This window comes from Papaver somniferum, unplaced genomic scaffold (assembly GCF_003573695.1).
Source record: "Papaver somniferum cultivar HN1 unplaced genomic scaffold, ASM357369v1 unplaced-scaffold_76, whole genome shotgun sequence".
NCBI lineage: Eukaryota > Viridiplantae > Streptophyta > Magnoliopsida > Ranunculales > Papaveraceae > Papaver > Papaver somniferum.
This window is the reverse complement of record NW_020650526.1, coordinates 2,182,503-2,209,482: the sequence shown is the minus strand read 5'-3', so window position 1 is coordinate 2,209,482 and position 26,980 is coordinate 2,182,503. Positions and strand designations below refer to the sequence as shown.

General features: G+C 36.9%; 3 protein-coding genes across 5 annotated transcripts; 1 reads left to right on the top strand and 2 right to left on the bottom strand.

The window, feature by feature from the left end:
- Positions 1 to 345: 345 nt before the first annotated feature.
- Positions 346 to 3,694, bottom strand: LOC113344300. Of its 3 annotated transcripts, XM_026588303.1 has the most exons (6): positions 3,313 to 3,694; positions 2,323 to 3,032; positions 2,179 to 2,238; positions 1,254 to 1,317; positions 904 to 1,161; positions 346 to 756 (listed from the first exon to the last, which is right to left on the bottom strand). In XM_026588303.1, the coding sequence occupies exons 2-5, from the start codon at positions 2,446 to 2,448 to the stop codon at positions 968 to 970; spliced, it is 444 nt and encodes a 147-aa protein (XP_026444088.1). In that variant the 5' UTR covers positions 2,449 to 3,032; positions 3,313 to 3,694; the 3' UTR covers positions 346 to 756; positions 904 to 967. The 3 variants fall into 3 exon arrangements, with proteins under 3 accessions (XP_026444088.1, XP_026444089.1, XP_026444090.1); XM_026588304.1 differs by having other exon boundaries at positions 346 to 747; positions 2,323 to 3,694; XM_026588305.1 differs by having other exon boundaries at positions 2,338 to 3,694.
- Positions 3,695 to 8,900: 5,206 nt separating this feature from the next.
- On the top strand, positions 8,901 to 10,098 carry LOC113344448 (tropinone reductase homolog At5g06060-like). The gene is made up of 3 exons (XM_026588419.1): positions 8,901 to 9,220; positions 9,376 to 9,592; positions 9,684 to 10,098. The coding sequence occupies exons 1-3, from the start codon at positions 8,924 to 8,926 to the stop codon at positions 9,977 to 9,979; spliced, it is 810 nt and encodes a 269-aa protein (XP_026444204.1). The 5' UTR covers positions 8,901 to 8,923; the 3' UTR covers positions 9,980 to 10,098.
- A 4,750-nt stretch (positions 10,099 to 14,848) lies between these two features.
- LOC113344377 lies at positions 14,849 to 15,592 on the bottom strand. The gene has a single exon (XM_026588365.1). It carries the CDS (start codon positions 15,590 to 15,592, stop codon positions 14,849 to 14,851), a length of 744 nt encoding a protein of 247 aa, XP_026444150.1.
- Between the last annotated feature and the right edge of the window lie 11,388 nt (positions 15,593 to 26,980).

The window sequence follows — 26,980 nt, the reverse complement described above, 5'->3', positions numbered from 1 at the left end:
TTTTCATCTCAGAAAAAATAATAATTTAGCAGCGAAATAACTTTCATCTCAAAATTTAGCCATCTCTAAAAAAATTATAATTACCAATTACGATTGTCTCTGTATGATCATTTCAATAACGAATATCATGGACTCCAAAACAATTTTTCCGACGAAGACATTCGTCTCAAAAATAATTAGAGACACGACATTGCCCTCACTGAAACTATTCTCAACCTGCCAAACTCGTCACCAAATTTTCTTTAATGACTAGCCTATATTACATCCACCCATGATTCTAATGAAATTTATTACACAAAAAATAAATATAAGCAAATAAACATTTAAATAAATAAATAATATTAGTTGAATAAAAAATAATTAGCCATTAAAATAAAATTGTTTAAACAAGATCCAAACAAAACAAAAAAAAACAATCACTGCTACCAGTTTAAAAAAAATATTATACTAAAACATTGATGTGACTTAGTGGTGCAGCATTCAACTTTCAGTTCCATTCGCGGTAATGTTGTTTAGCCCGAGAGTACGTATCATCATATTCTGCATGTTTTTTATGACCTTTTCGCTATCTTCTTTCAACTTTCTGATAACCTCATTCTGGGCTTATATTTGCTCATCCTGAGCTTGAATTCTATGAGCCTTCACAGAAACACTGGACCTAGGACGACGTCGTCTTTGCTTTTTCTTTAAAACTTCAGCACATAGTTCTGCCTCAGTGGGTGGTGTAGCTCCCGCTTTGCTGCCTTGCTGCATTAGCTACAAAATAGAAAGAATAATTAGCAAGTGCACCAGAATGTCAAACCAGTAGGTTAATCATCATTGTCCAACCTCATTTCAAGAGGTATCAAACATTGATCACGGAAAACTTTACCGCTCTATCTCTTAAAAAAAATCATAACCCACCATCAAGATATTCAAGCCGTAGCAGTTGCCTGGTTCATCCCACCTTGACGACCACCTGCAACTTTCACATTCCCATTCTGCTCCACTGGCTGGTAGCCTTCGCCACGTCCTCTAGATGCACCACGTCGTGCTGAATAGTCACCACGGTTTCCAAAATCATTATTTCTTGGGTATCCTCGTCCGCCACTGAAATTGCCACGACCACCCCTGAAATCATTATTTCTGAACCCACCCCTTCCATTGAAATTGCCACGGCTTCTGCCACCAAGTTGAATACTACAATGTAAGTTTTTCACAAAAGCTAACCCCACATATATAGACAAAAAAAACTGCTGAATTAGCTTAGTTGCCTCTTGTTGTGGTACTCTTTTCCTCAATATAAACTTGGCGGCTCGCAATAGTGACTAGCCCAGCCTGAATATACAGAATAATTAGTTCTTGAATAAACAACGAACACATGTGTTTAACGTGAAAATTAAACAGTGAATAAAAAAGAAGACATGTTTAACGTGAAAATTAAACAGAATCCAAGCACAAGTGCTTTTGTTTGTTTCCACCTATAGCTACAGTACATGGAACATTTAATAGTAGCATAATATTGTATATCGCCTCAAGAAGACAAAACTGATAAGTAAATGTTTTCAATTGTTCCAACTGGCCCAAGGATCTTGAGAACAACTTATTGTTGATTTGTTATTTGTGGACAGCCTACCATGGTTTGCCAAATCAACAATCAGATTTACACCAAAAGGAAAAAGAAGAAAGCAAAGGTGCATTCCTTCAAGGAAAAAGTTCACCTAACCTCACTTTTTTTTTCCCTATCAAATAAGATCATTTTAAGAATTTCTTTTGAGATTTTAGCATACATAAAACTAACTAAGAAAAGAAAGTCATCTCGTCTGTTGACCTAAAAGATATACAGTCATGATGTACTTTTTAAGGCAATCTAATGTATACAGCATAAAAGTGGACCACGAGCAATCATCTGTGCAAAGAGAGTTAGTTCCACAAACTTATATTGCTGTACCAGTTAATTGACTAGTGAAAAAAGATACGTATTGTTATTCCAGCATAGGAATCAGAGGTAAAATACAGTAACCATCCAAAGCAGAACATACAGTTTGGGGTCCCACTCTAATTTACAGCCCTCAAGTGCATGTTCATAACAAATAATTGGTGCCCATGATTTAGTTTCATTGGTGAAACTGATGTTCAACAAACACAAAGAAAACAGTCATCTTCGATGAAAGTAATGAAGTTTCGCAGAGTTCATACCTTCACTGCGTTTTGCATGGAACTCAACTGTTCAAATTCGACAAAGGCAAAGCAGAATCCCTGATGCAAACAGATCAGGTATGAGTTAAATTTGACCAAAAAAACTGAATTTTACATCAAATGGGAAGCATGAACAAAACAAACTTTGTTACTTCTGACTTGAACACCTCTTCGCTTAATAGGCCCAAAACTCTTGAACTCTTTCTCAACCTGTTCTTCCATTGCAGTCATTGACTGGTTCTTGATATAGATGTAGTGGCCCTCAACCATGAAGAACAGGGTGCAGAAAATTAGAGAGTAAATGAGATAATGAATAACAAACAAAACAAACAAAGCAAACCAATTTGATTGCCTAATGTTTAGTGTAAATCTTATACAAAATGTATATAATTGATTGAAATGGTATTACCAAGAGTAAATAACAACACCAACTGAACAGATTCAAATAACTTACGCATGAAGGAAAAAAGTAAAGATTACAAGATCCTAAGTTATGTGAGAAGCGGTGACAATTTGATTGCATTACGGTACTCAATTATTGACTACCAAACTAAACGAGAAATAGAAGAGTGATACTTTTAGGTCAATTTTTATTAACAAAAAGCGAAATAAGCCTAATGGATATTACGGTTATTTGCTTGATCAAACAATTAACTTACTGACTACTAAACAAAACAAAGTACAGAAATGCAGCTTGTTCAGAGATACAAATTGATCAAAAACTTTAACAAAATTTGAGGAAAAGCAACTTTAGGTTCAATAAAACAATTCATCAAACAATTAACCTACCGATTAGTGAAAGTTGATTGAAACAACTTTAAGTGCTATTGAACCCAAATAATCAAACACTTAACCTACATAAATGCATAAAAAAGAGTATACTTATAGCAAATTGAGCATTGCAGTGATTACTTGAGCTTTTAACTTGGGTAAAGGAATACAATTAAACAACAGTATAGAAAGGGAACTCAAAGTCGCAGAACAAACTTTCAGTTAGAGTTCTGAAAATCCTTGAAGTTAGAATAACCAAGGGATAGAATCATCCTAGAGAACAAATAATTATAAAATTTGGGCTTTGCATATATGATTTAACATATGAAATTGAAAGTAATGTGATATCTAGAGAGAAAATACCTTCTCAAAATCCCGCCCAGCATTTTTTTTTTTCCTTTTGATTTACATTGCGCCAAAAAAATTGAAGATTACCCAAAATCGAAATGGATCCTTAGCTTGTTTTTCTCTGATTTTGAGATAAAATGAGGGTTTTTCTGTTTATCCTTTCCAAATAAGAGAATATCTTCTCCTCATAAATCGAAAATAAGTGAATATCTTCTCCTCATAAATCGAAAATTCCCATCCAAGGTACTTTTTAACAAGGAAACCTTTCACCATTTGATCTGCTCATCTACCCACGATTCACCCGTTCATCCCTCGAAAAAATATTCTGAAAATCTTTGAATTTTTTTTTTCAAATCCTGATTTCTAGTCGAATCCATTCTACAATGTCTGTATATTTTAGGTAATCCATCGGAAGAGAAGAAACTTTCGATGGAAAATAGGAGATCTCTCCAGCGTATACTAAAGAGTGATAACAATGTGTAGCGTAGTGTAATATAACAAAACTACGCTTTCCTTATGAGCCGTACAAATGTAAAAGAGACACAAGTAAAGCTTTGCTATCGTTGACCATACTAGGCTATCGAAAATCTATTATAGCGAACCTATATCCTAATAAAGGAAATATTTATGCATCACGATGTAATTCGCCGAGAAAGAGTCAATGTTATAATCTGCAGGATCAAAGTCTTGCGGCAAGAGTGGAATCTGGGAATGACCGTCATTATACCTCCTGACGAACTCATTGGAAAGACGAATAGCGTTTCCACACAATTGATAAAAAAGAGGGTTCTTTGGATCATACAAGGGGAAAAAAGTCCCGCCTTCAGTTGACCGACGGTGATCGGCATCCTCGTAGAAGTCCAAATCTCCGTCTGAATCCAGCGGTAGTTCAGTTCCATAAATTAGGTTGCTGTCACTGGAGGAGAAGCAGTAGAATAAACCGCTGGGGATAGAGCTGTTGAAATATATTCCCCATATACAAGATATCAAGGTAACCGTACGTGAAGAGAAGATACCGAGGTGTCCGTGCAATGTCCATGAAGAGAAGATATTAGAAGATAATTACAGATTACAAGATCAAAATTATTAAATGTAATCTTTATATTTCCCTAAATATTTACCTAGTCAAGATATTTTAGTTAAGGTATTATCTTCTTAGGTTTAGTCATATCACACTCTAAATAAGAGCGTGAATGTAAATGTAAAGTTATCCCAGAATTATCAAACTCTGGAGATCAATCAAATTCACCCTTCGGGGTTCTATCAATGGACGTAGGCGTTAGTGCCGAACCACTTTAAACATTGTCTTCTTTGATTTCTGTTTTCCGATCTATGAACCCTCGATACCCATAATTTATTATGGTATCAGAGCGGGGAGATCCGCTCAGATTGCTTCCGCTTTATAATATTTTTTTTTCAATCTTTTTCATCTGTTTTACTTGGACTAATCTTCAATATTAGTCTATATTTCAATGGACGATTATATTTATTGCGTACAACAGAGTTATCATTGAATAAGTCTTCTGAATCAGAGATTCTCTCATCATCTTGAGTTTCGTTTTTTCATTATGACTATGGGTATATTTCATTAGTTAATACTTATTCTTTTCTTAAGCCATCAACAGTAAAGCATCGATAGTATTCACGACTTCGCATATATGATTCGTGGGTCTAGTTCCTTTTGATGTTGTGTTATTCGCGGCTTTCGAGTCTATGATCTACAAATAGATATAGCTTCTTGGTTCGTTTTTTCCAAGCAGATTCCAGTCAATTTCAAAAATGGATATTTTCCATATTTTCAGAAATCGATCATGTATCGAATTTCCTTAGTCAAAGCCAGTGATTCCTCAATATCAGTAATCCAGTTGTCAAACTGATTTTGATTCAAACTGGTATATATATTCATTTCGGATATCACAGAAGTTTATTTAGTTCCTTGAACTACGTATACAAGTCATTTTGTTCCGAAAATATCTCCATTTTCGGAAATCTTGCCAAATTCTGGTAATCCATTTATTTGAAAATATTTTCCGTATTTTCTATTTTCATGAGAATATATTCTCTCCTTTCATAGTTTTGGATGCTAAACTTGCGTGGATCTCTTCAATTACACCAATCTAAATCATAACCAGATTTTATTCATTTAGGCCAATTGAATAAATTCTTCTTATACATGGTTTGTCGATATAGTTGTAAAGATATTTCATGAATATTTTGTTGTCATCGTTCAAGGCAAGATTGTTTCAATTTATTAATATCTTTTTGATTTTGAGAAAAATCATTATAATGATCTAATATATCTACATTTAGATCACTATCCAGGATCTCCAAGATCTTGTTGCTGCATCTTGCTCTGATCTTATGAGCCAATATTCTTTAAATAGTTGTTGATCATTATACTACCAACTAAATCAACCTTGCATCTTAATGAAAGATGTACGTGTTATCAAATCTCAATATTTTCACTGAGAATCTTCTGTCAGTTTTTTGTGGTGATCAAATACTTCACAAAATATTTTCCAATTATTTTTGGAAATATCAATATATTTATGCCATGTTCATCCGGCACATTCATGATCAAATCAAATGGTCCTTCACCTTGTTGCATCTTTGGTTTAAGAAAATCTGTCACAAGATTTTTTATGCGTCTTCAATCAAGATCAGTTCATCTTAGCTTCCGAATCTTTCCAAATGGGTTGTTTTACCATTTTGTGTCCACTTTATCGGAGTCTCTTCGAAGTCCATTAATGTTTCTCAACATGAACTCAACATGAATTTCTCGTATGGTTAGTAATTAACAATCAAGTCCATTGGCCAATCAAGCCAATTCTCCGTAAAAGACCTACATATATATACTCTGCAGTTATCATTTTGCTGCTTCTGCTATCGCGACTTTCCTTTATTCAACTATCGTGGTATGTCTTCGAAGATCAAATACCATGGTCAACAATCAAAGTTCAGGCTACAAGACATTTTATTGAGATGGTTCAAGTTAAACACTTCAAAACATTTCCGTGTTTAACTTGAGGGGGGGTGTTGAAATATATTCCCCATATACAAGATATCAAGGTAACCGTACGTGAAGAGAAGATACCGAGGTGTCCGTGCAATGTCCATGAAGAGAAGATATTAGAAGATAATTACAGATTACAAGATCAAAATTATTAAATGTAATCTTTATATTTTCCTAAATATTTACCTAGTCAAGATATTTTAGTTAAGGTATTATCTTCTTAGGTTTAGTCATATCAAACTATAAATAAGAGCGCGAATGTAAATGTAAAGTTATCCCAGAATTATCAAACTCTGGAGATCAATAAAATTCACCATTCGGGGTTCTATCAGTGGACGTAGGCGTTAGTGCCGAACCACTTTAAACATTGTCTTCTTTGATTTCTGTTTTCCGATCTATGAACCCTCGATACCCATAATTTATTAAGAGCGAAACCCATCTTCTCGAAGTCAACTTTGAATTCCTCATAAGTCCTAGATGTGGTAGGGTTAGGGATTTTCTTGAGAGCCATTGAAGCAGAATGAGGCAAGTCCTAAATTTGCAGAAGACGGTAAAACGGAGAGAAGAAGAAAAGATTAGAATTTTTTTTTTTAAAAGGACGGGGGTATTTATAATTGGTCAAACCAGGCTATCCACGATCGAAGAATATGAACCGGTAATCAACGGTTGCATGAGGGAAGAAACCATGTGGAGAGCATGAGAGGGGAGGTATGGCGGTTATACAACTTCAGACGGTTCTTATTCCACTCTCACATCGTTCGAGTAGAATAAGAAAAGGCAAAATGTAGATACCAAAGATACAATTTTCCACGTGGACGTAGGAGAAGACGCGAGTCATTCAAGGGAATCCTGTCTAAAGATCTTGCACTATTCCCAGAAAACCCTCGCCAGTGACTTGTCATATCAAGTCAGGGTCGTCATTATTGACTGACTGACGAAATGAAAAACCATGCGAAGTAACTCACTTGAAGGATCTAAGTTGCGAAGGATCAATTGGAGTACCCAACAAGACACCAACCACGAAATAAAGGTTGGAGAAATAAGATTACTTGCCTGAAAAGATAATTGGTGAAGTCAGTAAATTATGGAGAAAGAAAAGAGACAGCTGTCCCGACAAACACCCAAAGTTGTCAGCGAAAGAAAGGAAAAAACTTTACGGAAAATGATCTGGGCGAAATATAAAGCACCTCTACGAGATCCAAACCGAAGATTGGGCGAGGTCACTTCCTAAAGACTTAAGGTCAATAGATAGACAAATGAGGAACATGAAGGTCACTGATGATGACCGACAAAAACGGGAGAAGAAAAACAAGAATACCAGCGACGTTTCAGGTGGTGGTGCATTATTACTACCATCTCGATCAAGGAGGTTTTTTTGATAGGTTTTGGATCGGAGGTGACAAGGGGAAAAGAGAAAATAATAGCTCTAAGACATATGAGCGTTCTCGTATTTCAACTTCAGTGCGTCATCCCTCGGAAACAAAGTCATTTCGTTCCTTTTCAACAAGGCACAAGAGGAATTCGCTTTCTTAATGGAAAATTGGTAGTAGTTCTCTCGTACAAATATCAGGTGAAGAAGCTTCCTCAGAAGGTAATTTTCCTAAAGTGTAATATCCGCTAACTGTAAACTGAAAAATTGGGGGAGACAAATATTGTATTTGACCAAATCATCTCTACTTATTTTCTGTTTATCAGAAACCAGGGAGGAAAATTTGAAATGGTTGAATTGATTCACTTGAAAGGTTTTAACCGGTTCTATTTCAAGTCGGCTCAACTAGCTATTGCTACGAAACTGTTACCAGCTCGTTAACACATTTTTGGACCCTCTGGAGTTTAGTGGAGATTCTTAAGCTTGCACCACCACCACCGCTTCAACTATTTAGTTAATTAGAAAGGGTATTATGGGGAGGGTGTTTTCGAAAAAGATGACACCGTTTTATTCAAAAGTGTTAATCGGAAAAGACCATTTTCTAAAACAAGTTTTAAAGTATAATCGATTTGCAAACCAATTATAAAAAGTATATATGACCATTTTGTAAAGTATGATCGCCCAAGTTATTTCTGTGACATTCTCCACTAACCCCACAAACTGTGTTGAAGGATTTAGTTTCACATGGAGATCTGTTCCCTTTATGTTTACGTTTATCCTATTCCCTCTAAAAGCATCTCAAAGTCGATGTGTTGCCTAGTACGGGGTTGTTTATCCCTTGTCTAATTTATTACAAATTGATCATCTACTTGACACCAAGTGAGTCCCTTTCGCTCCCTTTATGCACTGTCTTCATCACCACTTTCTCATAGCTTTCATTAGGCGCATGTGGGGGTAGAGAAAATCTTAGTAGAAAAAATGATGAAAAATTTGAATAAGTTGTAATTAAATCGTGAAGGTTTAGTTATTTTTGTATCGAGAAAATAAAAAGGTTTAATGAGTGATTAAACCAAATGGTCAATCCTGTACTGTCTAGTTTTGGTACGCTTTTGACTGCTTCACATAACAAACGGTCAACTATAAGGGACTTTGAAACTATGGATGATAATCAAATTGTATATAAACTCAATAAAAATCAATGCAATTTATCCAACAGAGTTGCAGAAAAAAATAAACTGTAAACCATGGCAGATACACTAGGTAGTGATCTAAGTCCTAGATGGTCTCTTAAGGGAAAGACTGCCCTTGTCACCGGTGCAACCAAAGGGATTGGACACGCAATAGCGGAGGAGTTGGCTGGATTTGGTGCAGCTGTTCATATCACTGCTCGAAATGAAAATGCTATACAGCAGTGCTTGCGAAATTGGAGAGAAAAGGGTTATACAGTAACTGGTTCAGTCAGTGATGCTACGGTTCCAGCTGATAGAGAGAAGTTAATCAAGACTGTTTCCTCTATTTTTGGGGACAAACTCAATATCCTTGTAAGTGTTTAAAACTGCTTTTGTTGGCTAACCAATTATTGATATTAATTCCTTGTTTCTCTCATTCGGTGGATTTTTTTTTCTTTTGCCACTTCCTACCATTAATTCTGGCTCCGCCATTAATTACTTGACTGAGAGTCAATCTACTGGCATAGGTTAACAACGTTGGAATGGCTGTGTACAAAGATACCGTGGATTACACAGAAGAGGATGACGCAAAAGTTATGGCTTCTAACTTCGACTCTGGATACTATCTATCAAAATTGGCACACCCCCTCTTAAAAGCCTCTGGTTCAGGAAGCATTATCTTCATTACATCTGTTGGTGGCGTTGTTGCTCTCCAGAAGGTGTCCAGTTATGCAGCATGCAATGGTATATTTGAAATTTTGTGATGCTGATATGTCAGTTACGTATGCAAACCTCAGTGCTGTTAAAATAATAATTTGTATTCTATTTGAATCAGCTGCTATCAATCAACTCACAAAGAACTTTGCTTGTGAATGGGCGAAAGATAAGATTCGGGCCAACAGTGTTGCACCATGGTTTATTAGAACCGAGCTTGCAGAACAGAATCTGCAAGTAGAAGGAATTGAAGATTATATCATAGCTAGAACTCCTATGAGGCGTCTTGGGGACCCAAAGGAGGTTTCATCTCTTGTGGCATTCTTATGCCTCCCTACTGCTTCATACATCACTGGCCAAGTCATCTGTGTTGATGGTGGATTTACAGTAAATGGTTTCTTCCCTATGCATGATTGATTAGTGGTGGGAACTTCCTGAAAAATGTACTTGATTTTCATCTTGGTGGGGATTTTGTTGTACGTTTAATGTATTTGAAATTTATGTACGCAAATAAACAACTGAATCTTATCGTTGTATGCTTTTCTGTGTTGAGCGAGGTGTATTTGTTGCGTGAAAATATGTATTAACAATGTATACTTCCAACTTAGACTAGTTACAGATTAATATGCATTCTGATCTGCATTACCAGCAAATCTATACTCCAGTACTCTTTCTTACAGTAATGCTAGTTTTTAAAACATTCAACAGTAGAGCAAATGTACGAGTAAACATCCTTCCAATAAGTGTTGCGAAAAGGGTGCTGCCCAGCCACTAAAAAAAGAAAACAAGAATCATTAGGTGTATAAAATAAACAAATTCTTATAAGACCAAATCATATGGATTCTTATAAGACCAAATTATATGGATTACTGAACACCCTCTGAAGCCAAGTTATTTTGACTTAGCTTAGTGGTCAGTGGTGGTAACTTGTTCATTATAGCCTAAAAACTCGCAGATAAATCTTGGCTCTTCCTCAATACACCCAAAAGAGTTTTATTTCTTTTTTTTTGCTCGGTCAATAAAATTAAAAATAAACGAAAACTGTACAGGGACTAGATTAAACTAGCGCTAGCCGTGAGGCCACCACAAGCCCGACCTATTTGAATCGAAAGTATACCTCTCCAGGCCATTCTACAGATAGAAGAAAGTATGGCCTACCCTCATAAAACTCAAAGATATCTTCAGCCAACAAACATGCTTGTTTGGCCAAACCATCAGCCGAAAAATTAACTTCCCTATAGTTATGAACATAACGAATATTATCATAAAAATTCTCCGCAATCCTCCACTTCGTAACTAGCTGCCAAGGCAACTCACCCTTCTGAAAAGCTTGAATGCAACTCATCGAATCTGAACGAATGCAAAGGTTTTTGACATTCCACCTCTTTGCTAGCATCGCTCCATAAATAACAGCACTCACCTCCGCAAAATAGTTGGTTTGACAACCAAGGCCAACAGAAAGAACTCCAAGAACAGTTGCATTAGCATCTCTAAAAATGACACCAGCTCTAGCTTGGCCTGGGTTACCGCGAGAGGCACCATCACAGCATATTATTATTTCACCAGGATTGGGAGGAAACCAACTAACCTCTTTTGGCGTTGAAAACTTGCTCGATCTATGCTGCACCCTGAAATAATTCAAGATGCGCAAATCCTCTTGCGTATTATACATATGGCCCTTCATTCTAATCGAGTTACCACGAATAACCTGATAAACTCTAGCTTTAAAACCTATCCAATGCATCTTAAAATCCTCAAAATACACCTTATTGCGCATCTTCCACAATTCTGTGACTATTGCCAAGTTAGCAACTATCCACAAATCCTTTATCATCCTGCTCCGGCCTTTGGCAGCCTTGTAAGAGGCCACCAGATCTTCACTGGGTTGCAGTTTAAAAATTGTTGCCGCCCAAGCTCAGATTCTCTTAGCAACTCTGCAATGCCAAGTGATATGGCTCACAGTCTTGTCACTCTTCCTACACATGCGGCAAATCGTTGGCATGCTTCTACCAGTCTTCTGGATAATGTTATCTTCAGTTGCACAACACTGTTTCGCCCAGATTTTCCAATATTGAACACTCAAAGTAGGATGTACAACTTGCCTAGTGAACATAGTTGCAATAGGAAAAACTTCAGCTGGCGCCTTAATAGCAGCCTTTGCAGACTTGAGTGAAAAACACCCTTGGTATCCAAATAGCAATGTTATCCCACGCAGCTGCGTGGGATGGCTCAATAAGCTAGCAGGGTTAAAACCCTTGGATGATAATATGCATATATTTTCAGCCATTGAGATGAAACTACAGCTATATCAGTGATATTATTGCAAATAAGTCCTTTATTTTCATTTAACTATGTCAAAGTAATCCATGCAGTTTTCTATGTTTCATTTACAAGGACTTCCTCATTAAACAAAAAACGAGAAGTTCAGGGTGTTAGTCCTCAACGGAGTTGGGGAAGTTGGGTGTAGTTGTGTTTTTTCCCGTTAGTCGTGAGGGAGTTCGAGTGAGTCTCTCAAAATCCCCGTTAGTCGTGGGAGAGTTTAGAAGAGTCTCCCCAACTCCCTAGAAAACCCTGTTAGTCGTGGGGGAGTTTGAAAGAAACTCTTAAACTCCCTGTTAGTGGTAAAAATTAGAATGATAAGGAGTTTTTTTTTTTTTTTGGAGTTCTGGGAAGTTCTAGGGAGTTTATAGTGTATTTTTGTCTCACTCCAAATCTCTCAAAAAAGTAGAGATTTTGGGAGAATCTCTCAAACTCCCTACACTCAACACACGAAACTCTCTCAAATTCCCTATACTCTCTTACACTCCCTCCAAATCCCCAAGATTCAAAATACATTAAACTCCCTCCAACTCACTCGTGGACTAACCCCCTGGTTGTCTTTCACCACCACCATTAGCAATCGCCCATCTTCTTCTCTTTTTCATACCAATTCAACAACAGACAACAATAACAGTTGCAGTCTTTCTTGGATTAACTCTTTCTTTTTCATTATCATCTCCGCCTAATCAATCAAGCAAACAAACAAAAAATCCCCAAATTAATTCATAAACCTTAAATCAAAGAAATAAATGGAACTTAATTATTGAACCCTGAATCGTCAAGGAATTGGTATTGAATTCTCAAAACCTATTCAACACAAAAAAAAAAGAAGGAAAAAAAATCGAAGGAAAATAAAAAAGGGACAGAGTAATTTTATTTCTCTTAAAGAATAAAACCCACAAATAAAGTTTAGCCATTTTCAACACAGGGGTTCAATAACAGAGCCACTTATTCAAGAATGTCAATTTCAAGCAACTAAAAGAATGAACAACAAAACAAGAACATAAATCATCAATCATGGATACTTGAAAAATCAAAGAAAAACTTAAAAACTACAAGTAGTAACTAAGAATCTAGGGATAATGATTAGCAGATTGAGGATAGATTTAAGCCTAAACTTTAAGAAACTATTAATCGTCGACCGTCTAAAAAAAATTGGTTGTATGTACCACGGATTGTATTCTTGTGACTTGTGAGTACTCCGTCTTATTAATGGTGGCAGTGGTAGAATTACAGACCTCCATTTTTGGTAGAAGAGAAAGATCATGGGATGTGGAAAGGTTAAGAATGTGATGCCCGAAATACCCTTTTTAAAGGACGTAAGTTGAATTAAAAGCAAATCAAAGGAGCTATTTTTAATACAACAACTTCGCCAGCTGTAATTCAATTAAAAAAATGAGTCAAATCTAAATCAATGGCTGCAGATACAATCTCACGGCTAAGAACCCGTTTGCTTATTAAGCTGCCCCGCGCAGCTACGTGGGACAACATTGCTCGTATCCAAATCTCATATTTGTAATCATCCCCACCAGCAATAAGCGGCAGATTATTAATATCAATATTACAACGAATCATCATTTGGCCCTTTGGAAAAATTTCCAAGCTGCTTCGCAATAGAAAAATCTCCACACCAATTATCAAAAAATAAGGAAGTATTAGCACCATTACCTATAATTGATCTAGTGTGCAATTGCACAAATTTATAGACCAATCTAATCCATGGGAAAACTGAGGAACCCAATTTATAATCGATCAAGTTGTCATTCAACTTGAAGTATTTCACCCTCAAGAATCTGGCCCAAATCTTGTCTGAATCTCGAATAGAAACCCACAACTTCATAAGCATGGCCCGATTAACATCCAACAACTTCTTAAGGCCAAGGCCACCTTCACGCCTCGAGCAACACAAATCATCATAAAGAACCGTAAAATATTTACGCTTCTCAGCATCTCCCGACCATAGAAAATTTCTAATGGCCTTCTCAACCTGCTTAATAAACGTGCATGGCCACTTGTAGACAACCATATAATGAAGCACATAGGTAGAAATCACTGATCTAATCAAAACAAGTCTGGCCTGAAAGGATAAAAGCTTACCTTTCCAGTCGGCGAACTTGTCCATAATTTTCTCCACCACTTGACGAACATCAATGTGACGAACAATACCAGGCTTCAATTGGATTCCCAAGTATTTATCCGGAAAAAAGCTCTTTCCATTCCCGAATAGTTAGCTATAGCAATAGCACGAGAGCCAGTGCCACCTCTATAGTAAAACTTGCTTTTGGCAAAACTTACATATTGGCCAGAAGCGCGTTGGTACATTCCCAGCATATTCTTCAAATTTTGCAAACTATGAAGATTACCTCTACAGAAAATAAGAATATTGTCTGCAAATAGTAGATGCGTAGGGGCCATACCTTTCTTGCTAACCATAGAATGCACACTTCGTCTAGCAAGTAATTTAGAGAGATTGCGGCTCAAAACGTCTTCAATAAGAACAAAAATCAAGGGTGATAGGGGATCACCTTGGCGCAAACCTCTAGATATGCTAAAGAAACCTTCAGGACTACCATTTATCATCACAGAAATCCGAGCCGAATTCAAGATGCTAAGGATCCATGAACACCAATTTTCGGAAAATCCATAATACCTAAAAACTTCAGTGATGAACTCCCAACTCACCGTATCAAAAGCTTGCGCAATATCCAGTTTGAGGCCAACATTACCATGCTTCCTTTCCGTGCTAATCTCATTGATCAACTCAGACGCCAAAGCTATATTTTCGTGAATATTCCTTCCCTTCATAAAAGCCACTTGTTCATCATAAATCAACTTACTAAGCACCGTACCAAGCCTGGTAGCCAAAATCTTAGTGATGATTTTGAAGAAAAAATTACTCAAACCTATTGGCCTATAATCCTTGATATCATCAGACTTGCTATTTTTAGGAATGAGAACTATAAAACTTTAATTTATGCCATTGGGAATTTTACGCATAGCCCAACAGTTTGCAATGGCATTAAAAAGATCTTTAGAAATAATGTTCCGGCATTGTCTATAGAAAGAACCTATAAATCCATCTGGACCAGGCGCATAGTCCGCTCCCAAATCAAAAAAAACCTCTTTAACCTCCTCCAAGGATGGAATAACATCCATGAAAGAACTTTCATCGGCACTTATGCTCTCATGTTCAATATCAAACAGCCTTGGATCAATATTAACATCACCACCATTGAATTTTGCTTGATGATTTACAATGTAGTCCTGTATCTCATCCTGAAAAAACAAAGTAGTGTTAGTCGAAGTTTTAAGTTCTGAAATCGTATTTTGAATCCTCCTCATACAAATGCTATTATGAAAAAATCGGGTATTTTGATCTCCATCCTCCAACCAGGTTACACGCGACTTCATCTTAAGCATAACTGCTAACTCCGTTCTTACATCATCAACAACTTTCTTAGCATCCGCAACCTTCACAAACCGCAACTCATTACCATGATCATAGTCCAAAAGATCATTCTCGGTTTCAAGTTTCAATTCAGCTTGCTTCAAACAAAATTTAACTTCACCAAAAAAAGTTATATTCCAAATCTTCAACGCCTTTTTCAACCTCTTTAACTTGGCCATGAACACAAAACGAGGCGCACCACTAAGTTGCATATTCCAACTATCTTCAACCAGCTGCATGAAACTAGGATGAGACAACCACATCTTCTGAATTCTAAAAGGCGCCCTAGCCGGCCTAGGATTCTCAAAAGCAAGCCAAAAAAGGGAAGAATGATCTGAGCAAATTCTAGGCAAAGCTTTACACCTCTAGTTTTCATATTTGTAGATCCAAGCATCGTTCACAACCGTTCTATCATGTTTCGAAAAAATTCTATCATTACCACTACGACAATTAGACCAAGTATATTTTTTTCCTAATAACATCAGCCTCAACCAGCCCATTGTCTGAAATCCAACTTCTAAACTCATTCACATAAATATACTTTATTGGCCTACCACCCTTCTTCTCATTTAATAGTAAGATGCAATTAAAATCCCCCAACACCAACCAAGGAATAGATATAAAACCTAAACCCAACTGACGCCAAAGTCATCTTCTTGCAACCGGATCCAAAGAAGCATGCACTGCCTTCAAAGTAATTGCCTGCTTTGAAGAAGATAAAATATCCGGCCTTGTCAAGGAATTCCTCCACAAAATACAGAGATTACCCTTTTCTCCATTTGCTTCATTTGTAATAACATCTTCACAAAAGTTCACTAAATTTAACTTCCTAACAAAACGCAGAGTGCAAAAAACATGTGATTTTGCAATACAAATTATGTCAGGATTATGCAAGTGATATAGCTCAGTCAACTTGGACCTTGCACCATCTTTAGCCAAGCCTTGAGCATTCCAATAAAAGAAACGCATTAAAAACTGATTCACGTGAAGGGCTTGCCGAACCCTTTTCATCATCTTTGCGTGTCCTACTTCTTCCTCTTCTACCAACATGGCTTTCTTCCTCACCGGGCTTAGGAGCAGTGTGAGTAGCCTTCTTTTTAGGCGCAACTTTAGCACCCTTATCACCTTTCTTGGATAATGCATCTAGCTTCTTCTTTTCAGCCTTTTCCCTCTTCAAGCGGTCTTCCTCATCCTTAGAAGCGTCCCAATACAATTTCGCAGCCTCAATCTCCACCATGCCAGTAGATATTGTTGTCGATAAAGGTTCAGTCTGAGTCTCAGTAAAAACGTTTTCAACCTCCTCCCATTCTCTTAAGTTCCAGTCTCAAACATATTTGAAGTCTCAAGAGGCTCCGTTATGTTGGCCTGGGCATTTCTTCTTGCTGTTTTAGTAGGGGAACTAAAACCATCTTCTCCAGCTGGATCCATAATATAATTAGCTGGTGGATCACCCATGGCAATAGTTTCAATACGACTAGTACCCCCGGCAAGTATCTCGGCATCTTGCACTCCAGCTTGTTGCTCCTCGGAATGTTGCATCTCAGCATGTTGCACTTCGGCATGTTTTTTCTCAGATTGATGCACCTCAGCCACAACTTATTTTTTCCGTTCCATAATTAATCTTCTCATATTTTGTAACTTGGCCAAGGCCACATCCTGTTCGTGCTTAGCTAAATCCGCAGCCTTGGTCATTTCATTAGCGAGTTTTTTCTGTTCATCATAATGAGCATAAAGGTCTTGTTCCTCCTTTGCCAAATCAATTGCATCTGCGATGACTCAGAAGCCAAATTAGTAGCCGGAGCATGAATATATTGCGCTTCTGAATTCTCAGGCTGCACAACCTCTTCATTACGGACCGTATTATCGTCTTCCACACTAGTGGTCGGGCTTGGAATGATTGTGTGAACTCCAGCAAATTTAACGCCACCAATCAATAAATCGGCATGCGTCCCCTTTGAAGCAACATCAACATCTTTTCCATCTCCTTTGCCATCTCCCTTATCCGGAAAAACGCTAGAGTTATCAACCCCCTTGCCATCTCCTGTAGGATCAGATTCTCGCAACAATTGTGTCTCAGCGAAATCATCAATGGAATTGCACAATAGCGTCGCAGAACAGTTTCAGAAAACAACGTCAGCAAATATCATAGGAAAGATGTGATAGTCTTGCGAAAATTAGAGAGCTTGCGAAGTTAACATTTATAAGGTTCCGAGAATATCGCAAACCATATCCGAAAATAAAGGACAGATTAGCTGTCATCCACTATGTATTTTTTTTATAAATAGTCATTCGAGTTGTAAAAGAGAGGGAGATCTTTTTTGAGTGAGAGATAAATAAATAGGAGAGAGAAAGTTGAGAGCAGAGATCATTCTTGATATCTTTATTTTCCTTGTAAGAATATTCTGAAATTAATCAATAAAATTAAGAGTGTAAACATAAAAATAGGCTGATTAACGATAAAATCATACGAGGGGTGTATTGTAGGATTTCCTGCAACTACATAATGGCGCTAGAAACAGGGAGAGGCGGTTGACGATTGAAGATTGAAGACTATTCTAGAAAAAATCGAAGATTAACATTGAGATTTGTGAAAATTTAAAGTAGTTGATTAAGAATTTTTCATAATTTCTTGAAACACTGTTAGCATTGAAGAAATGGCTAGAAGAAGAAATACATCCGAACAACCAACTACTATGATAAGAAGCAAAAGAATTGCTGGAAGAGAAAGAAGTGAAGTGGGAGAATCTACTAGAAGGAGAAATAATAGAGAAAATATAATTCAATCACCAATTCAACAAACACTAGTTCAAGAGAGGAATACAGATTATGACAGAGTGAGCGTACACACTTGGCGATCAAATTCTGCAGAAGAAATAGAAGAAGAGCAACAAAATAGAAATTACAGACAAGAAGAAGATGAAGGAATAATTCATGGAGATGAAGAAATTGGAGCATTAGAAACATTTAGACGAAGAATACATGAGGAAAGAAGAGCTGAGGCGGAAGAGCGTGCAAATTTAACAAGACAAAATCACGAATTAAGAATGGAGAATATCATATTGCAGAATAGAAGATCGAGAAGTATTACAAAATCATATTCCAGATCAACTAGAAAAGAAATGAGGCAAAATTCACCTACAATCAATGTTGGAAACAATATTCAGGAAGAAATGTCAAATCCTAATGAAGAATATCACGAAAATAGAGAAAGAATTGATGATCGTTACATTCCACAAAATGAAACTTTTGATGATAGGCAAATTAGAGGAAATCGAGAGAATGGGAAAATTCAGAGGCAAAGTAACCAAGATGGCGAAGGAAATCAAGAAGAGGGAAGAAGAATTTTACATGTGAGAGAAAATCAAAGAAATCAATAGACAATTGAAGAAGAAATTGAAAGACATAATGCTGAACAAGCACGTTTAATCTGCGAACGTGAAAAGTTGAGAGCGGAAATGGAAGAGCAAAAGCTTCAGGAGACAATTCGCCAGAAAAATCATGACAACCGAGAAAGAAGGCGTATACAAAACTGGAATAATGATAATCTCAATGAGGAGTATGATAGAGTGAAGAGAACGGCTGAAAGACAGCGAATTGAGTTGATAAGAAATGAACAAAATTATGGAGGGGAAAATGAACGACATCATCACTCGCGAATTCAAGATAGGGATGAAGAAGAGAATCGCAGAAGAAGACGAGATGAGGATAATGAAGAAGAGATACAAAATTTCGCAAAAGAAGATAAACGTGAACGCAGAAGAAGAGAAGCAAAATTAAAGAGACCAATGGGTAAAGATTCAGCGGTAAATCAACAAATCTTGAAAGAATTAGAAGAAATGAGAGGAATGCTAAATAACAGAGGAGAATTAGGTAGAAGACAATTGGATGAAGCAATAGAAGAAGCTTCGAAAACTCCATTTACCAGAGAAGTACAATTAGTAGGAATACCACCGAAATGCAATTTACCCGCATTAACCAGCATTTTCGATGGAACAACTTGTGCAATTCAACACATTAAAGCTTATGTGAGGTGCATGTTACAATGGGAAAATCATGATGCGGTATTGTGCAAATATTTCGCATCCATCTTAACAGGAGAGGCGTTAAAATGGTTTGAAGGTATACCAAAGAACACAATAACCTCCTTCAATCATTTGCAGACCACATTCTTGGGAGCATATATAAGTAATAATTCCTCACGACCTGGTATAAAAGATGTGTTTGGATTAAAACAAAGGATTGGTGAAAGTTTGAAACACTTGACTAAAAGATGGAGAACCATGTGTAGCGAAATGGCTGGCCGTGTAGATGAGAGATATCTCATATTATCATTTATCAATGCTATGTTTGCAACAAACCTGTTGTATGTCCAAATTTTCAGAGTCAAGAATACAATTACAATGACTGAATTGCGAGAAATTCAAGAAGAATACATTGCTTTGGAGGAAAGACAAAATGAAATGGAATCATATCCAGTTGCGAATACCAGCTCACAAGCAGCGATTGAAAGCTTATTACCCAAGCTAATAAATACAGTGGCGAATACTTCGCAAGTACAATAAGAAAAGGTGACAGGTAACAATCAGCAGAAGTTGGTAGCTATGGGAAGTCGAGATCAAGAAGAGTATGAAAGAGAAAGAAATTTCTACAGTCGTGGAGGAAATAACAAGATTCAAAGACTCGATCAACCGCAAAAAACTTATGGAGGTCAAAGACCAAACTTTAATAGAGGACAAGGAGGTCATAAGGTAGTATGGGAAGAAATCAAGATGCCACCTCTAAATACAAGTGTGGAGAAGATATGGGAATCTATAATCTTGATGGAAAATATACCAACACCGTGGAACATGGGAACGGAACCACCTCCAAATCAAAGAAGTCATGAATTTTGTTCTTATCATCATTTTCATGGGCATACCACAAACGATTGCAGAAATATAAAGAGGATTATTTTGAGAATGATAGATCAAGGGAAATTAAACGACTTTCTGGTAGGGCATCCACAACCTCAACCATTACCACCACCACCAGAACATCACAAAGTGAATACAATGAAAAAGAAAGAAACATTCTTCATAGAAGTGGGTGCAAAAGCAAAAAATCTATTCTGTCACTCTATCGTACATTCATATAAGACAATTGAAGACTTTCATGATAATGTTTTAATTCGAGTGTTCGCAAGAGATAATAATGGAAAAGAAATTATGAATATTGCGAAAATTTCGCAACTAGAGGAATGGCAGAAACAAATAATTTCCTTTACAGCAGAAGAAGTTCCCGAAGGAGAAGAGATGCATGATAATCCATTTGTATTAAAATTAGAGATTAATCCAAAACCAAAAGAAGATGAGGATGATGAAACTGAAGATTCATGGGCAATCAATAGAATCCTAGTCGATACTGGAAGCTCTGTGAACATCTTATTTTATAATACTTATAAAACCATGGGTGGAAGAGATGATAAATCTTATACCATCAACATATAAGATATATGGTTTTAATGGTACTGCAAACAAGCCTAAAGGGGAGGTTACTATGCAAATTCCATTGAAGGGAATATCTTCAGAAATCTCATTCTGTGTTGTTGATGTAGAATCACCCTACAATGCATTAATTGGTCGCCCTTGGCTACATGGGATTCTGGGTGTAGCTTCAACTTTCCATCAATGCATCAACTTCCCTCACCCCAATTGTGTAGGAATCATAAAGGGAGATTGTTGAAGGAAAGAAATATTACGAAACTGAGATAGAATCTTGCGAAGGAAGGGAAAATAAGAAGGAAAACTGGCGACATAAAGTCAAGGATGTACAAAGAAGTGAGAAGTTGATGGTGGATACAATTTAAAAGAAAGGAGAAGAGATGTTACAAAATCAATGCTAGCTCAGGGTAAAAAGGATGAACATACCATTACCAAGGAAGCAATAGCAGAAAATCATAAAGAAGCAGAGGAGGGCAAAAGTAATAAAAGCAAGAAATGTATGAATGATTAAGTTGTTGTGATAATCTCGCAATAAGTAAAATTCTCAAAAATACATTTGATTGAACAACAAAATTGAGATTGCGAAATTCAGATACAATATTATGAATTGCGAGACTCTCGCAGAGATAATGAATTTTACAGAAAATAATTAAAAAAGAATGACAAAAGAGAAAGAGGCGAACCTTTATGGCGTACACCCTAGTTCGCGAATAAAATTTCGCAAGAGGCAAATTTAAGACCTAAAGTACATCATATTAGGAGGTACCTGTTACATGACTCAGGGAAAGGATACACCGCCACCGGAACCTGAGTCATGGAGATTTGGGGTCAATAAAGCCCATCCGGCAGAGGCACCTTGGATTCTCAACTTAAGCATATGACTTAGGTTGGGCGACTAAGGTAATAAGAACTCTCCCATGGAGTGCAGATCTGATCAAGGCGCCGAGGTACACGGTTTAGTCAAGAGTGCCGAGGGCGTTTGAAGCGTCCTTGCCATTCTTGACAAATCTTGGCTTATACCGCACTCGGCCCGAAGAAACCCCACTTAGGGTGCAGTCTCGTAACCATAAGCCCAATAGGTAAAAGGGATAAGATGCTGCGAAAACAACTGGTTGTTGTTAAGACTGGATGGGAGGAGCTAACCTTGTATGGTAGAAGTACGCCTCCTTGAAGGGGCAACCAGGGGGAAGATAAGGGCGGCACCCTCCATTAGGGAGCTGATAAGTGTCTTAAAACGCAAATGTCATGAGGCTTATTATTCGCAAGGATAATTAAGGCTTGTCATATTTGTGCAACATTCCTGAAGAGGCAATAATACAAAAGAAAAAGATAAGATGAGATCAATGGGTTTTCGCATGAAAGTGCGAAGACGTCCTGCGATTTCATCCCAAGACGGCAATGTCATGGGGCTTTATTTTCGCAAGAATATTTAGGCCTGTCATATTGTCGCAACATTCCTGAAGAGGCCATAATACAGAAGAAAAATTTAAGGCAAGATCAATGGGTTATTGCATGATACTGCAAGGACGTCCTGCGATTTTGTCGCATTGACAAGAGGTGGCATAATAAGACCTTTAATTAGGAAGGAAAAATAAGACCACACAGGAATGAGATTTTGAAAAGAAACATTTACTTCGCAAGATCTTGAGAAATAGTACAATAAGAAAAAGTTTATGAAATCTCTCATTTGGATTCAAATAACAGAGGCAAGTATGGGAATGTATAAAATTAGAAAATGCTATTTGTCTCCATATATGAGATTTACTCAAAAATTCAAGAATTAATGATTATATTGATTAATTGTATTGCAAAGAAGAATTGTTTTGATTTACGCAGGCCAAAATGAAAGAAACACAAATATACAGAAAGAAGAAATAAATATACAAGTGCTACAAAGAATCAAAGAAGAAAGAAAGACTATTTCTTGGTTAATCCTTCATTATCTTCATCAGACTTATTTCCTTCTTCATCTGCATCAGAATCCTCATCACCATCAGAACTTCCATCACTATCAGATTTTTCATCGTCAGCATCACTATCAGAGATAATCAAATTGGGAGTATTCTGTGGGATTTCCTCTAAAAGACAAGGGTAATCAGAATATGGGATATTATGATCATCACAAACCATCTGGATAGTTTGATTACGAAAATGCGTAGCATCATTCTTAAAATTTTCAATGGTGATTTTGATTTGATTCTTCAATCTAGAATACTCGTGGTTGCGAGAAGAAAGATTCTTTGCGAGTTCCTCCTTTTCAGCTTCAAGTTCTTCAATCTTTTCACGATATCTATTTTCAGAATCTGCGAACAAAAGACAACCAATTATTAACTTGATGAAAATATATAATAAGCAAAAGATTAGTAAAGAAGAGCAATTAGCAACCTTCTCTGTCAGAAATCATGTCTCTAATCAAGGCTATATGTTCAACTTGGAGACTAACATTTACGCCTAAATCTTTTCTAGCATCATCTAAAATTTTCGCTGCCCAGACAAATTCTTCCTCACTACTTATGAGAAGACGAGAACGAATTTGATTTTCCCTTTCGCAGAGTTCAATATTCTTGCGGTTAGCTTCATCTCTCTCAAGTTGAACTTCAAGGAGAGCCTCTTGGGATTTCGCCAGATCCTTGGCACCTTGATCAGAGATACGATCTTTATCATCTATGAGACCGCTAATCTTGGTTCTCAACTCATTGGTTTTCTCTTTGGAATCAATAAGGAGACGTTTAAATCTGTTAGCTAAGACTAAACTGGATCTATGATCAATTTCTAAGAGGAGAAATTGTGATCTAAGTTCATTTAGAGAAAGAGATGAAATTCTATCATTAGAAAAGCTATTTAAGGAATTGTTAAGACGTTCAAGAAGGGTATCATTATCCAAGGCATTAGGAAATGAACGAAGAAAGGTAGCTTCATCAGAAAGACCATAAATGTCTGCAAAAAGGATCATTTAAATAAGATAAAACAACAAGATGAATGAATAAAGAGAAAAGAGAAAAGTAATATACCGTAAAGATGATTATTAGCTTGTTAAAGACTAGAAATTTTGTTCTTATAAGAGGAATAATCAATTTCTAATTGTCTATTCTTCTCGCGAATACCTTTAACTTCAACTTCCAATTCTTCATTCCTTTTGCGAAATTGAAGATTCTTCTTTTCAAGACTTTCACGTCTTCTCTCTAGATCCGAGGCAACCGCAAAAGAAGCTTTTCCATCCTGCTAAAAGAAATAAAAAATATTAATATAGAAAGAGATTTTGAGTTATAACAATGAAGAAGTAAAATGATGAAAGTATACCAAACTATTGAGACAATGCAGGAAGTCAGGAGTCACTGATCTAGAAACTCCACGAAGAGAGCTATCACCATCTAGTAAAGGGACATCACAGAGGGTAGCAAGAGCTTTGCAGGTATTTGCGAACTGGCTATCTCCCGTTCCTTGTAGAGAATCAGAAAAGAGGCCAGAAATCTTAGCCATAGAAGATTCGAGAGGAGAATTTTCAGTTCCAGCGAGATCATCATTATCCTCATCATCCTTGTCACTTTCAGAATTCTCGTTAGGAAGAACATTTGAAGGAGAAGAAGAACACACTTTTCTTTTCTTTGGAGGAGGACCAGTTGATTTTTCTCTGCGAAGAGCACCTTTACCTTTATCGCCAATCTTCGCAGCATCAGCAGATTCTTCTACTTCAGCAATAATCTTCGCATACAGATAGAAGTAAGAAATGAGAGCATAGGAATGACAATACTATTTAAAGTCATAAGAGAAATTTTTTTACCTCATCTGTATATGAGCGAAGAGCCAACAAAGTACTAGATTTCCCAGTCCTGTTATAACTATCTTTTAGTTTTTGGATTTGTGGAATATCGCAAGAGTTAGCGAACATAATAGAAAAAATCAATAAAGAAGTATAAAATGAGTTAAAGGGGAGAAGTATACCTCCTTCTCCTTTTCGGGCCAGGAGAAAACCCATGGTTGATATGCTGCGATATTCGCAGGAAGAACGTTTGATCCAACAATGTAAGGACCCTTTAGCATTAAAGGAAACACGCACCATTTATCATCTTTGGATTGGCGAGGAGTTGTGTTTTTACCAGAATGCCAGTCAATATCTTGCATAAGAATTTTAGATTCATCAATGTTATCTTTTCTTCTTAATCGAATACCCCAGCGAGTATTCTCTTTCTTCATGGAGATAAGTTCGTAATTTTCAAAGAAATTCGCCATTGTATACTTCTCAGCAACTATTTCTAGGTTTGCAAAATTTGGATCCCTAAGTTCACTGGAGTAAAGAGATCCTCTACCAGCACCACGATTAGCGAATTCTAGCATTAGACGGATACAATCCCCACTTAATTGGAAAATGGCTCGCGAAAATCCCGGGTGAGCTAGAATTTCATAAAATAAAGGGATGTATGGGTTATAAAGAGGAAGAGGGAGACCTGCGAGAATTTGACCTAGCGAAATTATGATTGATTGATCATCACAATTTTGATTGGAGAAAAGCTTGACAGAAAGAATTGATTTGGCATTCACATCAGGAATGGGGGAGAGTGTAATACCTTTATTAGCAAGATATTTTTGGACAAAGAAGGGTTTATCAAAGATGGTATTTTGTGATGATGGCATCAATTTAATTGAGTCTGGATAATTTTTGCATTCATCATCTCTCGTCTACTCGGCAAACCCAATTACACATAATCATTACCAAACCCAAGTACACTAAATCAGCCCAAATCAAACATCTCCATGATAAACTCAGAACTGATTCACATCTAAAACCCCCAAATTCGGTTCTAAAATCAGTAGAGATCCACCATTAACAACCCATTTCAGTCCCTAGTTAACGAAATCAATCATAACCCATGTTTCTGCATATCATCAAAGCTTCATTAACCTTCTCAATTAAATCCAATCGCATTTTTCGCAGATTGAGAATTAGTTATGGTTTTTGGTTGCTGAAATTGAAGATTATGATGGAATTGATGGCTAACTGAAAGCTCGAGAGGGGGATTCAGATGGGTCTGTTGAGTTGCAAAAGATATGGGTTTTGTTTTGATTTGAAATTGAACAACAAAGGCAGGGACTCGAATCTGTTGTTCCTGTAGTTGATTGTTGTTGTTGTTGTGATAGAGGAGTCTGTGGTGATTGATGGATGTGAAATCAAGGATGGGTTTTGTTTAGAGGGAATGGATCTGGTGGTTTCTATGGCTTTGTTTTGAAATCAAGGCAAGTAGATGACCCTGTTGCCGTCAATTTGATGAAGGAATTGGTGATGAATGATATAGTGGATGATTCGAATTATGAAGAACTGGTGTTGTTGGTTGAGGAATGTTTTGTTTGGGTTGATTCGGTCTCAGATGAATAATGGTGAGTGGTTGCTACAGGTCCGAGGTTATCTTGGGTAATTTACTACAAAAATGAATTATTTTTTCCACACGTACACAGGTGCTGACTCATCTAACTGAGTAATGGATGGAAGACCTAACGAGGGGAGAAAACACTAATTTGAATCTATTTGGGGAGGAAACGCTAATTAGCTACCTTTAAAGGGGAGGAAATGCAACACAATACACCAATCTCCCCTATTTCCTGAAGCTGTGGAGCATGTTTGCGTTACAACCCGCCCGCCTGCCCACCGTCCTGGAAAGTTTAGTTTAATACTCCACACGATAAACCCAACTGCAAGTGATCGTACCATGTTTCAAAAACATACCATTTGCCTGGTGTCTTATCATTCACTCAACGTCTTGATCAAAGAGCAACAACTGATATTTATCGGTGAAGTCTTGGCCATCAGTTAGTACCTAGTACGCTAGTATATGCTTAGACTTATAGTTGTACTTATATTTTATTTTCTTCAGACCATCTCTCCTAAGGTCATACGGTCCTACCCACCGAGGAACTGTCATTTTTAACTGTACTTCTCGTAGAATTTATTTCATAAACACAAAAGGAATGGGAAAAAGCAGGACAATGTAGTCTTTTTTTTAGTATTAATGAATTTCTTTAAGTAAGTAAGAAGTAAAAGGATGGATCCTCACGACTCATATGCGGGCTTTTGGTGCATGCATATGCTTCTCAACTACCAGTCTCCAGACAAACAGACTTTCGCACTTGAAAGAGAAAAAGTACCAAACCACTAATCACCAATATTTCACCAGCTTT

Excerpts from the sequence above, each read along its gene's own strand:
- LOC113344300 (XM_026588304.1), bottom strand. The coding sequence starts at position 2,448 with ATGGTTGAGGGCCACTACATCTATATCAAGAACCAGTCAATGACTGCA. Across the intron at positions 1,318-2,178 it reads CCATGCAAAACGCAGTGAAG|GCTGGGCTAGTCACTATTGC; the intron begins GTATGAACTCTG and ends CTGTATATTCAG. Across the intron at positions 1,162-1,253 it reads AAAGAGTACCACAACAAGAG|AAGCCGTGGCAATTTCAATG; the intron begins GCAACTAAGCTA and ends ACTTGGTGGCAG.
- LOC113344448 (XM_026588419.1), top strand. The coding sequence starts at position 8,924 with ATGGCAGATACACTAGGTAGTGATCTAAGTCCTAGATGGTCTCTTAAG. Across the intron at positions 9,221-9,375 it reads GGGACAAACTCAATATCCTT|GTTAACAACGTTGGAATGGC; the intron begins GTAAGTGTTTAA and ends CTACTGGCATAG. Across the intron at positions 9,593-9,683 it reads CAGTTATGCAGCATGCAATG|CTGCTATCAATCAACTCACA; the intron begins GTATATTTGAAA and ends TATTTGAATCAG.
- LOC113344377 (XM_026588365.1), bottom strand. The coding sequence starts at position 15,592 with ATGTGGTTGTCTCATCCTAGTTTCATGCAGCTGGTTGAAGATAGTTGG.